The sequence below is a fragment of the Mercenaria mercenaria genome, chromosome 9 (genome assembly GCF_021730395.1).
Source record: "Mercenaria mercenaria strain notata chromosome 9, MADL_Memer_1, whole genome shotgun sequence".
Taxonomy (NCBI): Eukaryota; Metazoa; Mollusca; class Bivalvia; order Venerida; family Veneridae; genus Mercenaria; species Mercenaria mercenaria.
In genome coordinates, this window is record NC_069369.1 from 17,710,015 (window position 1) to 17,722,237 (window position 12,223).

At 36.9% G+C, this 12,223-nt stretch overlaps 2 protein-coding genes across 2 annotated transcripts in view; both read right to left on the bottom strand.

Moving 5' to 3' along the window:
• LOC123546592 (eukaryotic translation initiation factor 3 subunit A-like) overlaps positions 1-5,653 on the bottom strand; it is a 37,401-nt gene extending 31,748 nt beyond the window's left edge. Inside the window, exons 1-3 of the mRNA XM_045333009.2 lie at positions 5,468-5,653; positions 2,767-2,957; positions 1,868-2,004 (exon numbers count right to left, since the gene is read on the bottom strand). Coding sequence (XP_045188944.2) covers positions 1,868-2,004; positions 2,767-2,957; positions 5,468-5,516 — 377 coding nt within the window. The 5' untranslated portion in view covers positions 5,517-5,653. The remainder of the gene's footprint in view (positions 1-1,867; positions 2,005-2,766; positions 2,958-5,467) is intronic.
• Positions 5,654-10,960: 5,307 nt separating this feature from the next.
• LOC128559216 (uncharacterized) lies at positions 10,961-12,223 on the bottom strand. Its single transcript, XM_053550428.1, has one exon. It carries the CDS (start codon positions 12,221-12,223, stop codon positions 10,961-10,963), a length of 1,263 nt encoding a protein of 420 aa, XP_053406403.1.

The following is a 12,223-nucleotide window of genomic DNA, read 5'->3' on the forward strand; positions in this document are numbered from 1 at the left end:
CTAGAAGTTAAAAAAAGTTTAAAAAATTCTTAATTCTTTCTATAATTGAATACTAAATAATCTGAAAGGTGATAATGTCTTATCAGTACTAAGTCAATTATCTTACATTATATGAACAAGTCTTTGTACTAAAATGCGATGTGAAAACACAACCACAAAAATAGCAAGATACCTGTCAGGCATGATACTTGTCAATACAACATAAACCAGTATCAACATTTGATTACTGATAAAACGTATCAAAAATGTTATTTCATTCAAGATTTGTCATATTTAAGACTGTCTGTAACATGTTTCAACAAATTTTGACTTCAGTTCAGTTTTCCATAGAATGTGTCGGCTGCGCAGAAAGATGCGCATAAAAAACTATCGGAATTCCCTTTAACACTTAATGTTCATTATAATATAAGACCCTTCAACACTGCTGTATCTGTAGCATCTGTAACTTGGCTATTTTTTTATTTGGATATTTAATTGCACCGACACATGATAGGTCTTATGGCGACTTTCCAGCTTTAATGGTGGAGGAAGATCCCAGGTGCCCCTCTGTGCATTATTTCATTATGAGCGAGCACCTGGGTAGAACCACCGACCTTCCGTAAGCCAGCTGGATGGCTTCCTCACATGAGTAACTTGGCTATATGTTACTACATTTTGTAAGTAGGCTAATATGCAGAGAATATGATGGGGATATACTGATCTGAAGGATGGAAATAAATACTTTTCTATCATATATAGATCACCTCAATTATTATGAACAATATGTGCTCTAGCCTGGGAGGTATACCCAAAGTTTTGACAGCATGTACAGCATGCCCACTCATTTTTAAAGTTGAGGGTACATGTACCCCCTGCTTTTGCAAAATAGGGGTACACTTCAAAATTTGGGGGTACACTACATGGCAGATCTGAAAATTTTCTATTTAACTACTGAAATTTGTATATTACATGTTTTTTGTGTTTGTTTTTTGTTGTTGTTTTCTTCATACAGAACTCTCGTGGGTGGGGTATAACAGATGAGATAATTTTAGAAAAAGTAAAATGTTTTTCCAAAGTTAAGATAGGAAATTCTGAATCAAAACACCCCTCCCTATATTATACTAAATATAAATAATTTTTCAGCAAGGTTCATGTATTCCCAATTTCGTGAACGGAACACGATTCGTCCGAAATAACATACAGTCAACTGAAGACTGGTAAAATTCGTCCATCAATAATAAATGGCCAAACTATTACAGATATGCAATGTGTATCAAAATTGCAGTTAAATATCGAAAAATAAAATACTGTTAACCTTTTGCTGAGTTTATTAAAGCTAAAATGCCTTTTTGCGTTTCGTATCCATTCTTTTTTTGCACACGACCCGTATGACGTCCGACTAAAACATTTACCAAACCCCTCTATACAGCTGACAATTACGCCGAGAACGAAATTATAACGTTCTTGGACCGGATCTGCGTTTTAGACCATACCAAACAATTGGCAAGTGCGCGATGAAATAAACAGCGATATTGCAGCTGAACTAGAGTTCCGAATCTCTGCGTGCATGTACCCCCAACAAGTGATTTTTATGCGTGCATTTGATATTTTGTATGTGATTCACGTACTGCAGTGCGTGAATGGGCATGCTGCATGTAGGTAAACTGGAAAATATGCAATAAGTTAAGGATAAATGATTTCTATTTCTTAATATATACAACATATTAGATATTACTTTGCCCTTTTTTTCCAAGATTGTATTCTAGTATAAAGTGCTCATACAATAAGTAGATACACAGCTTACATGTATCTCAGAGCACTGACAATATAATGTTATACATCACTTAAGTTTATTTAACTGCTTCTAAAGTAATAAAGCTACCCTAACCTTTCAGGGGTGTCTGGCATTTCAAGATCATCTACATCTATAACAACTTGATGTGACTCCTGCCTCGCCTCCTCTGTTTTCCGTTCAGCCAAGCCAATATACTTCCTCACCACATCTTCTAGAGACTTGATGTTCACCTAGACATTCAAATATAAACTAAATATAGACTGCAGGCCAGTACAATGACAAAATTTCTGTCATAGGGTCGGTGATATTTTCTTTTCACCTTGTCAATATCAAACGAAAAATTGACGCAACCTATTTCATGAAAGTCTAATACTGATTTCACTTGTTCTATTTAGCAGTAAGATGAATTTCTAACTGCGTAAACTTACTCTAATTTGTACCCCTGGCAGCCAAACACAGCCATTTTGAGCATTATTTTGATGCAATGTATTTTAAATGCCTTTTGCAAGGCAAGGTTAAATTTCAGTATTATTACAGACTATCTGAATGTATATTCTGATATATCTAATCTCTGTATTCACAAATTTTTCAATAATATGGAATTTGAACACACTAAATTATTTATTATAACAGACTATTTGAATGTATATTTTGATATATCTAGTCTCTGCAGGGCATCCCCTGGTCCTCAGAAAGTTGTAGCCACTTTTTGAGAGAAATTGCCAAAATGAAGCTGAATTGCTGAAATTGGCCATATAATAATAAAATTCTTGTAGCCACTTTCAGAAATCTGTCGCCAGTTCTTTGAATTTGTAGCATAAATTTGTCTACATTGGCGAATGGCAGACTAGGCCCTGCTCTGTATTCGATAAACAAGATACAAATTGTATTTAAGTCGGTGTTACATATAATATAGACAAATTCATCAAATATATGGAATCACAAAAAGCTGAAAAGGCCAAGTCTCAGCCACCACATTAGGTAAAACTGACCTGTTGACAAATGTTCTTGTACTGGTACAGACCCTCCTTTGCAATGTGACTTTTCCGGAGTTCCACACATAGCTCCAGGTATTTCTCCATAATGGGCTCGTGAATCTTCTGCCATGTTCGATGCTTTTTGCTCTTAATAACATCATATAAAGCATCCAAAGCTCTCTGCTTCTTTCCGACATCAATAAACTCTGCAATTAATTAACAAGGTACTTAGAGTATAAGTTTAAAAGAATAATTTATTTTCCATGCCCACTGGCACAGACTAGCCGATTAGTGAGTTCCAGTTTGTTACTGAGCTTCGAAAATATATTTTTAAAACACATTCTTGCACAGACTGACTGTGAGGGAGAAAGGAAAATCCTATTTGCTTTTTTAATCATCACATTTGGTTTGAAAATGCAAGTACATAATTATACTGTCACGACTGAAGGAGCAACAGTGGTGTCACCACTTTGGTCAGATATGGATAATTCTGTCTATCAAAGCCAGCTAACTTGACTTACATGTTTATATAAGATATGTATAGAGTGGGTGTGGGTAATCCCGAACAGGGGGGTAATTCCGAACACATTTTTCCAATGACATTTTTGTATTCTTGAAAGGCACCAATCTAATCCACGGCGTAACATACAGGATAACAACGAATTCCATATCACATTGCAATGAATGCAAAGTTTTGTCGCGCACCTTTACAAAATAACAGACAAGAATTTATACGACCGCTTGCATGCATGTCGTTCTTATCGGTTTTCGTGTTTTGATGCAAGTAGTATGTAAGGATCTAAAAGTATTGGTTTTTACCTCTGACAATGTTTTGATGGAATTCTTACATCACAAGTGTCACGTGAGAAGGGAGTTAACTGCATTTCTCATTATGGAAAACGTTGAAAGATCAAAGAAGCCGTTCGGAATTAGACACACTTGTTAATTAATGTGTGGCTAATTCCAAACAATCAATGTATGAGGAACAGTTTATCCAAAATAAGTATATATAAAGACTTATAATATATTTGAAGCAAATAACTAGAGTTAAATTATAAATAAATAAAAAAGTAGATAAATAAATATATATATAAAAAAAGATACAGTAACAAATAAATAAATCTACTACTTTGTAAAATGAGTTCAACTTCCTTTCATTCATATTGGCTCGTTTTAAACATGTGCAATATGATCCGACTCTGGTAGAGGAGGCGGCGACTCATGTAGCAATAGCATGAACTTGTCAAGAGTTGCAAGCAAATTTTGGGTGCCAAGACAACCCTGCAAGACAAGGTCCACGTTACTGCTATGCATGTGAAAAACCCTACATGCACCAATTGTGGATACAGATTTCACCCTAAATGTGTGGCAGATGAATTACTGGGCTATACAGACAAACTTCTGTTTGAATGCAAATACTGTTAATTTAAACACAGATTCTAAGACATTTTTAACACTGCAAACTGCATCATGTATAAGGGTGTTAATACCAGATTCAATGTTTCAGACATTAATCATGTAGAAAGTTGTCACAGATGTTGTGCTGTGCTTCTGCAAATTTAGGTTTAGATACAGATGCTCTGTAAATTCCAGTTATATGTTTCGTTTTATAAAGTTTCTTTGTTAAAAATGCAAGTACACTACTGTAAAGAATGTCTGTGTTTATCATTGTAAACAAACAAACGTTCTGTTCTTAAGAAGCTGGAACTGTTCGGAATTAGCCCCTCTGTTTTTCGGAATTACCCGCTCTGTTCGGAAATAAACGTCCAATAGGTAATATCTTCAATACACTATACTGACAATATCTGTATACTTATATAGTCCGGAATTATACACGCTAAATCAGCTGGAATCTCTCTATAAACAAGTTGTTTTTAAATGGCAATATAAGTGGGTATTTCCGAACATTCAACATTATTGCTTAACTGTTCGGAAATACCCACACCCGCTCTATATAGAGCCAGCTACCTAACCTAGACCTTTAGTCTAGGTAGTCGGAACCACAGGTGGCAGTAACGTACCTAGGACACAGTATGGGTCCATGAGCCATATGCACTTAAATTTACTACAATTATAATGTTTTCTTAGGAAAAAAATGACTAAAAGCCATTTTAAAAAAATTTTTGCTCCCGTGACAATGAGCAATGATAAAGGTGATCAAGAACAGTTTGACATGAAGTAAGGTTTTGAAGTAAGGTTTTTCTGAAAGATTAATCTTTTGCCGAAAAGGCGGCCAACCATTGATAAGGAAATATTGTTTTGAAAAAAAATACGGACCTGGAAGCAATGTACATGTCAAACTGTTCTTGATCACCTTTATCATGGCTCATTGTCACGGGAGCAAATTTTTTTTTAAAATGGCTTTTGGTCATTTTTTTCCTAAGAAAACATTATAATTGTAGTAAATTTAAGGGCATATGGCTCATGGACCCATACTGTATCCTAGGTACGTTACTGCCACCTGTGGTCGGAACCGGCTACATAGACTAAAGGTCTAGGTAGCCGGTTAGCCACTGCCAATTTAAAAATCCTTTTCACGCGAGGCGTGGAAACTGCAACACCCATCACGCCCCACTGCATCTGCTTAAGCGGAACTCTATGAACATTGAACGGACTCCATGATCCCTAAAGGACCAGAAAATATAACAATACGGCGAGACCTGACGGCCGCCGTAACTTCGTGAAAGAATTTTTTAAGGGAATGACAATCATTTACCGTTTGCCCTTTTAAGGGCGTTTTCCGGTCTTTGAAAGTATGTTGGCATTTTAATTTACAGGGCTAACATGTCATACAATTTATCGACAGCTGTAGAATAGGGAGTAAAACTTGTTAATTTCTGACAGATTTTGTGTGCATATGGCGGTAGCCTGTCGGCACGTGGGATATGACGTCATGAATTAATATTGTGAGCAGAAATTCTTCACGTCATGACAAACATTAATAAGGCAGGTTATAAGCAGCTAAATATTTATTACATTGTTTCAAATGATTTTTTTTCACGACACACAATAGTTTAAAGAATCTTATATCAAAGGGACGAAAACGTTGCTTCGTAACGCATCACTGTTTCTCCTTTTTCAAATGTCAGTGAAAGCAAGGACGTAACTCGTAGATATTACGTTGGTGGAAGAGATAGATAAAAATGTGCAAGTCTGTCTGGCTTCAACAAGACAATTAGTATTAAAGTGGAACATATATAATTTATGGAGTATTAAATACCAGCAAATGCCAAATTTTAAACAGTAGCACTCGAAACAAACAGAATTTTTCGCTTAGGTACATATTTCATGGTCCGATTGAACGGTTCCTATTGCCTCTTCAAGGCCGGTCCAATTTATTTTCTGACATGGTCCGGCTTACATTAATCATAACATGAAAATTGCTCACTTACACTTTACTTGCTAGTTTTTGTTCTTTGTCAAGCCATTATCTTGTTTACATTTTATCTTGGAGATGTTATTTACTATTTGTTGAAACAATTAAAGAAGTATAAAATACAATAATATAATAAAATCTATAGCTCTGGTTGAAAGACTAAAGTTTGTTGTCAAACCTATTTTGCTCCCCGCCCTACACAAAGAGCTATAAAAATAAGGTATAAGTATTTATACTTCTTTGCCCTACCCTATCTGTGATGCGTATATATTCTATTTTGTAAATATATATGAGCCGTGCCATGGGAAAACCAACATAGTGGGTATGCGACCAGCATGGATCCAGACCAGCCTGCGCATCCGCGCAGTCTGGTCAGGCTCCATGCTGTTCGCTTTTAAAGCCTATTGGAATTGGAGAAACTGTTAGCGAACAGCATGGATCCTGACCAGACTGCGCGGATGCGCAGGCTGGTCTGGATCCATGCTGGTCGCAAAGCCACTATGTTGGTTTTCCCATGGCACGGCTCATATGTGTAATATGAAAGAGCAAATAAATGGTTACATAACTTGTTCCGTCGCTACATATTCGTGACTAAGTGTGCGAAGTACGGGTGTGCGAAGTACCATGCAAATGTAACAATGTATAAGTATGGTTAAACTTTTTTACAATGTACTGGGCTAGCTACTGCAGAAAAGTCTTAATTGTTAACGCTTATAAACTGCTTAAACATATTATTTTTATACCACAAGTTGTATTGTTTTATGTATAATATTGTCCTTATCATTAGTAGTATATAGTAGAATAATCATATAGCTTTTTAATGTTTACAAAACGTCCAAAATCGTTTTACACCGAACTTCAAATGATGCAATCGATTACGAAAACTAAAATTGCTAGACTTATGAATTCAATTACAAATATTTAGAAATAAAGAAGAACAAACATTATCCCAGACTAAATCAATGGACTTGATACATAAATCATAAAATGCAAGATCATTTGGTGAGTTTAAAAAGACATGATATTAAACAGATTTTTTCAAAGAATTTCAGTGTATAAGCATCTCAGATTTGATTGATGACCGTTTCTGTGAAACTATGAAGCAGTACGTGATATACGTGCATATTTCACCCACTGGTGTACTTAATACCAGTACATATACGATGTATTTCATCAGCACATGTTAATTTAATTACCATCAACATAGACTGTTTGATGTCGGTCACTTACATATGACCTCATCTAAGCATGTGCTATGTCTGCGACTTGACAGAATAATCATTTCATTTTGCACATTTTTAAAAGTTCTCATAAACAGACTCAGTCAAACCGAATCTACGAATCTACAACCATTTTGCGTGTCTGCTTTCTATGCCTCCAAACGATCTTTGTACAGAGACAGAGCTGATGCTATCCCAGCAAGACTTTGACAAATTATCAATATGTGATCAAAGATGGTTGATGTCTCAGTCTGTTTTTTTGCCCTGTAGAGCTATGTGCCTTAATTTCATTGCGTGTTTTTTTCTGAAATCGCATGTTGTGGTTCGAATCCTGCATGTGACTTAATAAAAATATTTTTCATTCACATTCCCTTTCATAACTGCATGTAACTTTTATCACGCCGCATTGTATAAAATTGATATAATTACAAGAAGTGATATCTACCCGATAGCTGATATATTATTTGGTATCTAATTATACTGACAAAATCATTGTCAGTAGCCATTGTCTGTGACTATTGTCAGCCGTTGTAGTTTTCAAAATCTATTTACATATATTAAGTGTATCATAATTAGCATTGATATATGGGCGATTTGTATTAAATTTTATTACCACAGGTCATTGTCAATAGTCAGTGCCATGATCAGAGATGGTATAATATACTTCTTTGTCCTGGATGTTAATTAATGGCGTAATATGATATGATATAGAGTAGTTCATATTTGTCAAATTTCATTTGTAAAATACCGCCATATAATCATTATCAGTAGCCATTGTCTGCAGCTTTTGTCAGTCGAAGTCATTGACAAAGTTCTATTTACATATAAATTTATTACAATTAGTGTATATGTATATGTATATATATATATATATATGTGTATGTAGTGTATACTTGTCAAATTTCATTGTAAAACCATGTTATATATACCGCCATAAAATGTATCACATGTCCTCTTGGGTCTAAGACCTTCTGGAATTTATATGAATAAACTTGTAAAACTTGTAACTAAATACTAAGTCGAGAGTGTAAATGGGAGAATCTTTGTGTAATGCAGATATTTTCATTAAGATTCAAAATTATTTCGTTTACTGTCATTTTTGTTTACAAGTAATAACTCCAATATCTTTCCTCTTCAAAGCCATCCAGAATTATTATGATTAACTGCTTTTCCCTTAACGTACATTGACAATCATAGGAAATCGCATAATGGCGGATTCAAATAGTCCTCTGTCTTTTTGCTCTGTAGAGCTATTTCCCTTAATTTCATGACGTTTTTTTTCTGAAATCGCAGGAAAGATTTATGCGTAACATAATTATACGTAGCATTTTCAGTATGAAATAATATCATTACAGAATTTGTCATGGACATTTAGATCATACACAAGCATTAATACAAAGGGTCTCATTTTTATCCGGTTTTATAGTGTGTTTATTTCGCTGCGAATGATTTTCTTGCACCAAGCATGATCCCCAATTTTCTTTTGATTTTTGTTCACCACTGACAATATTCGTTAAGAAAAGTTTAGTTACAGCGTATCTCAATGCTCGTTGGCGATGCCTCAATACATGGAATTATTTTTGGGGTTCAGCTCTTATTTTCTTAATCTAAATAAGCAGAGAACATGTCTACAGTTATGAGAAATAATTATGCAATGACACGTTCCTTTGGCTTTATGTTGAAATATACATGATCTTGCAAAAACGACCTACCTAGTAAATAATGTAAAGCAGGATGGTGGAAGTCTTAGCTTAAAGTTATAAAAAAGTTGCTTTTTAGCGTCTCTCTGGCCTTTTTGCTGTTTTCTTCAAGTGTGATGGGCATCTGAGGCTTTCTTGTTACCTTTGAACTCATGATGAGTTTAGGATGACAAAATAGACAGGAAACGGCCGAACGTTTCTCCTATTTTTCGTCTATAATTTACTGTGTTCAAACATTTAGCCTCAGTGAATCACTTTAACAGTAGTTTATTGCTTCGTTCTGTCCATTACCTTCAAGAGGCACTTTCGTAAATGGCGGTTTCAAATAGTCCCGTCTAACACAGGAAAATACCATATATTATTCATGTAACCAGGCGCAGAAAGTCCTTTTTAAACTGTTTACAGAATAAATTTATGTCATTTGTCAGTTAAACGATTTACATTGCATTAAGGTTTTGAAGTATCTATCGTGGGCTCACTCAGTACTGAAAACAATTGTTTTATCCTGAACTATTCTTTTCTACGCAACAGCACATACGTGCAGATATTGCACCTTTCAGACTGAAGGATTTAAAGTTTTAACCTTTTTGCAGTCATGTTTTCCTTGAAGAAACGAGTAGCTTAGAGGGCCTGACTACTTTTTAATTTTTATATTCCCCGTCGCACGCCCATAAGGTATCGGTATTGAAAGTTAGTGAACGTCAGCCATCACTAATGAAGAAGAAGTAAAAGGAAAAGAAAAAGAATAAATTGCAAGATATATAGATGCGATATCTTCATAGGTCTTTCTTGGAACACTCTTTGTCTTCTGACATTGCTCAATACTGAGCTGGTTAATATGAAATTGTTCAATACTGAGCTGGTTGTGCTAAAATTGCTCGCGTTTGCGGTGAAATTGCTCGCGTTCAATACTGAGCTGGTTGTGGTGAAATTGCTCGCGTTCAATACTGAGTTGGTTGTTGTGAAATTGCTAGCAGTCAATATTGAGTTGGTTGTGGTGAAATTGCCCGCGCTCAATACTGAGTTGGTTGTAATGACATTGCTCGCGTTCAATACTGAATTGGTTGTGGTGACATTGCTCGCGTTCAATACTGAGTTGGTTGTAGTGACATTGCTCGCGTTCAATACTGAATTGGTTGTGGTGACATTGCTCGCGTTCAATACTGAGTTGGTTGTAGTGACATTGCTCGCGTTCAATACTGAATTGGTTGTGGTGACATTGCCCGCGTTCAATACTGAGTTGGTTGTAGTGACATTGCTCGCGTTCAATACTGAATTGGTTGTGGTGACATTGCTCGCGTTCAGTACTGAGTTGGTTGTAGTGACATTGCTTGCATTCAATACTGTGTTGGTTGTGGTGACATTGCTTGCGTTCAATACTGAGCTGGTTGTGGTGACATTGCTAGCGTTCAATACTGAGTTGGTTGTGGTGACATTGCTAGCGTTTAATACTGAGCTGGTTGTGGTGAAATTGCTCGCGTTCAATACTGAGTTGGTTGTGGTGACATTGCTTGCGTTCAATACTGAGCTGGTTGTGGTGAAATTGTTCGCGTTCAATACTGAGCTGGTTGTGGTGACATTGCTAGCATTCAATACTGTGTTGGTTGTGGTGACATTGCTCGCGTTCAATACTGAGTTGGTTGTTGTGACATTGCTAGCATTCAATACTGTGTTGGTTGTGGTGACATTGCTCGCATTCAATACTGTGTTGGTTGTGGTGACATTGCTCGCGTTCAATACTGAGCTGGTTGTGGTGACATTGCTCGCGTTCAATACTGAGTTGGTTGTGGTGACATTGCTAGCGTTCAATACTGAGCTGGTTGTGGTGAAATTGCTCGCGTTCAATACTGAATTGGTTGTGGTGACAATGCTTGCGTTCAATACTGAGCTGGTTGTGGAGAAATTGCTCGCGTTCAATACTGAGATGCTGTGGTGAAATTGCTCGCGTTCAATACTGAGCTGGTTGTGGTAAACTTGCTCGCGTTCAATACTGAGCTGGTTGTGGTAAACTTGCTCGCGTTTGTGGTGAAATTGCTCGCGTTCAATACTGAGTTGGTTGTGGTGACATTGCTAGCGTTCAATACTGAGTTGGTTGTGGTGACATTGCTAGCGTTCAATACTGAGCTGGTTGTGGTGACATTGCTAGCATTCAATACTGAGTTGGTTGTGGTGACATTGCTAGCGTTCAATACTGAGTTGGTTGTGGTGACATTGCTAGCAGTCAATACTGAGTTGGTTGTGGTGACATTACTAGCGTTCAATACTGAGTTGGTTGTGGTGACATTGCTAGCATTCAATACTGAGTTGGTTGTGGTGGCATTGCTAGCGTTCAATACTGACTTGGTTGTGGTGAAATTGCTCGCGTTCCATTCTGAGCTGGTTGTGGTGAATTTGCTCGTGTTTGTGGTGAAATTTCTCGCGTTTGTGGTGAAATTGCTAGCGTTCAATACTGAGTTGGTTGTGGTGGCATTGCTAGCGTTTAATACTGAGCTGGTTGTGATGACATTGCTCGTGTTCAATACTGAGTTGGTTGTTGTGACATTGCTAGCGTTCAACACTGAGCTGGTTGTGGTGACATTTCTAGCGTTCAATACTGAGCTGGTTGTGGTGGCATTGCTAGCGTTCAATACTGAGCTGATTGTGGTGACATTTCTAGCGTTCAATACTGAACTGGTTGTGGTGACATTTCTAGCATTCAATGCTGAGCTGGTTGTGGTGACATTGCCCGCGTTCAATACTGAGTTGGTTGTGGTGACATTGCTAGCAGTCAATGCTGAGTTGGTTGTGGTGAAATTGCCCGCGTTCAATACTGGGATGGTTGTGGTGACATTGGTAGCGTTCAATACTGAGTTGGTTGTGGTGACATTGGTAGCGTTCAGTACTGAGCTGGTTGTGGTGAAATTGTTCGCGTTCAATACTGAGTTGGTTGTTGTGACATTGCTCGCGTTCAATACTGAGCTGGTTGTGGTGAAATTGTTCGCGTTCAATACTGAGTTGGTTGTGGTGAAATTGCTCGTGTTCAATACTGAGCTGGTTATGGTGACATTGCTCGCGTTCAATACTGAGCTGGTTGTGGTGAAATTGTTCGCTTTCAATACTGAGCTGATTGTGGTGAAATTGTTCGCGTTCAATACTGAGCTGGTTGTGGTGATATTACTCGCGTTCAATGGTGACAT

Excerpts from the sequence above, each read along its gene's own strand:
- LOC128559216 (XM_053550428.1), bottom strand. The coding sequence starts at position 12,223 with ATGTCACCATTGAACGCGAGTAATATCACCACAACCAGCTCAGTATTG.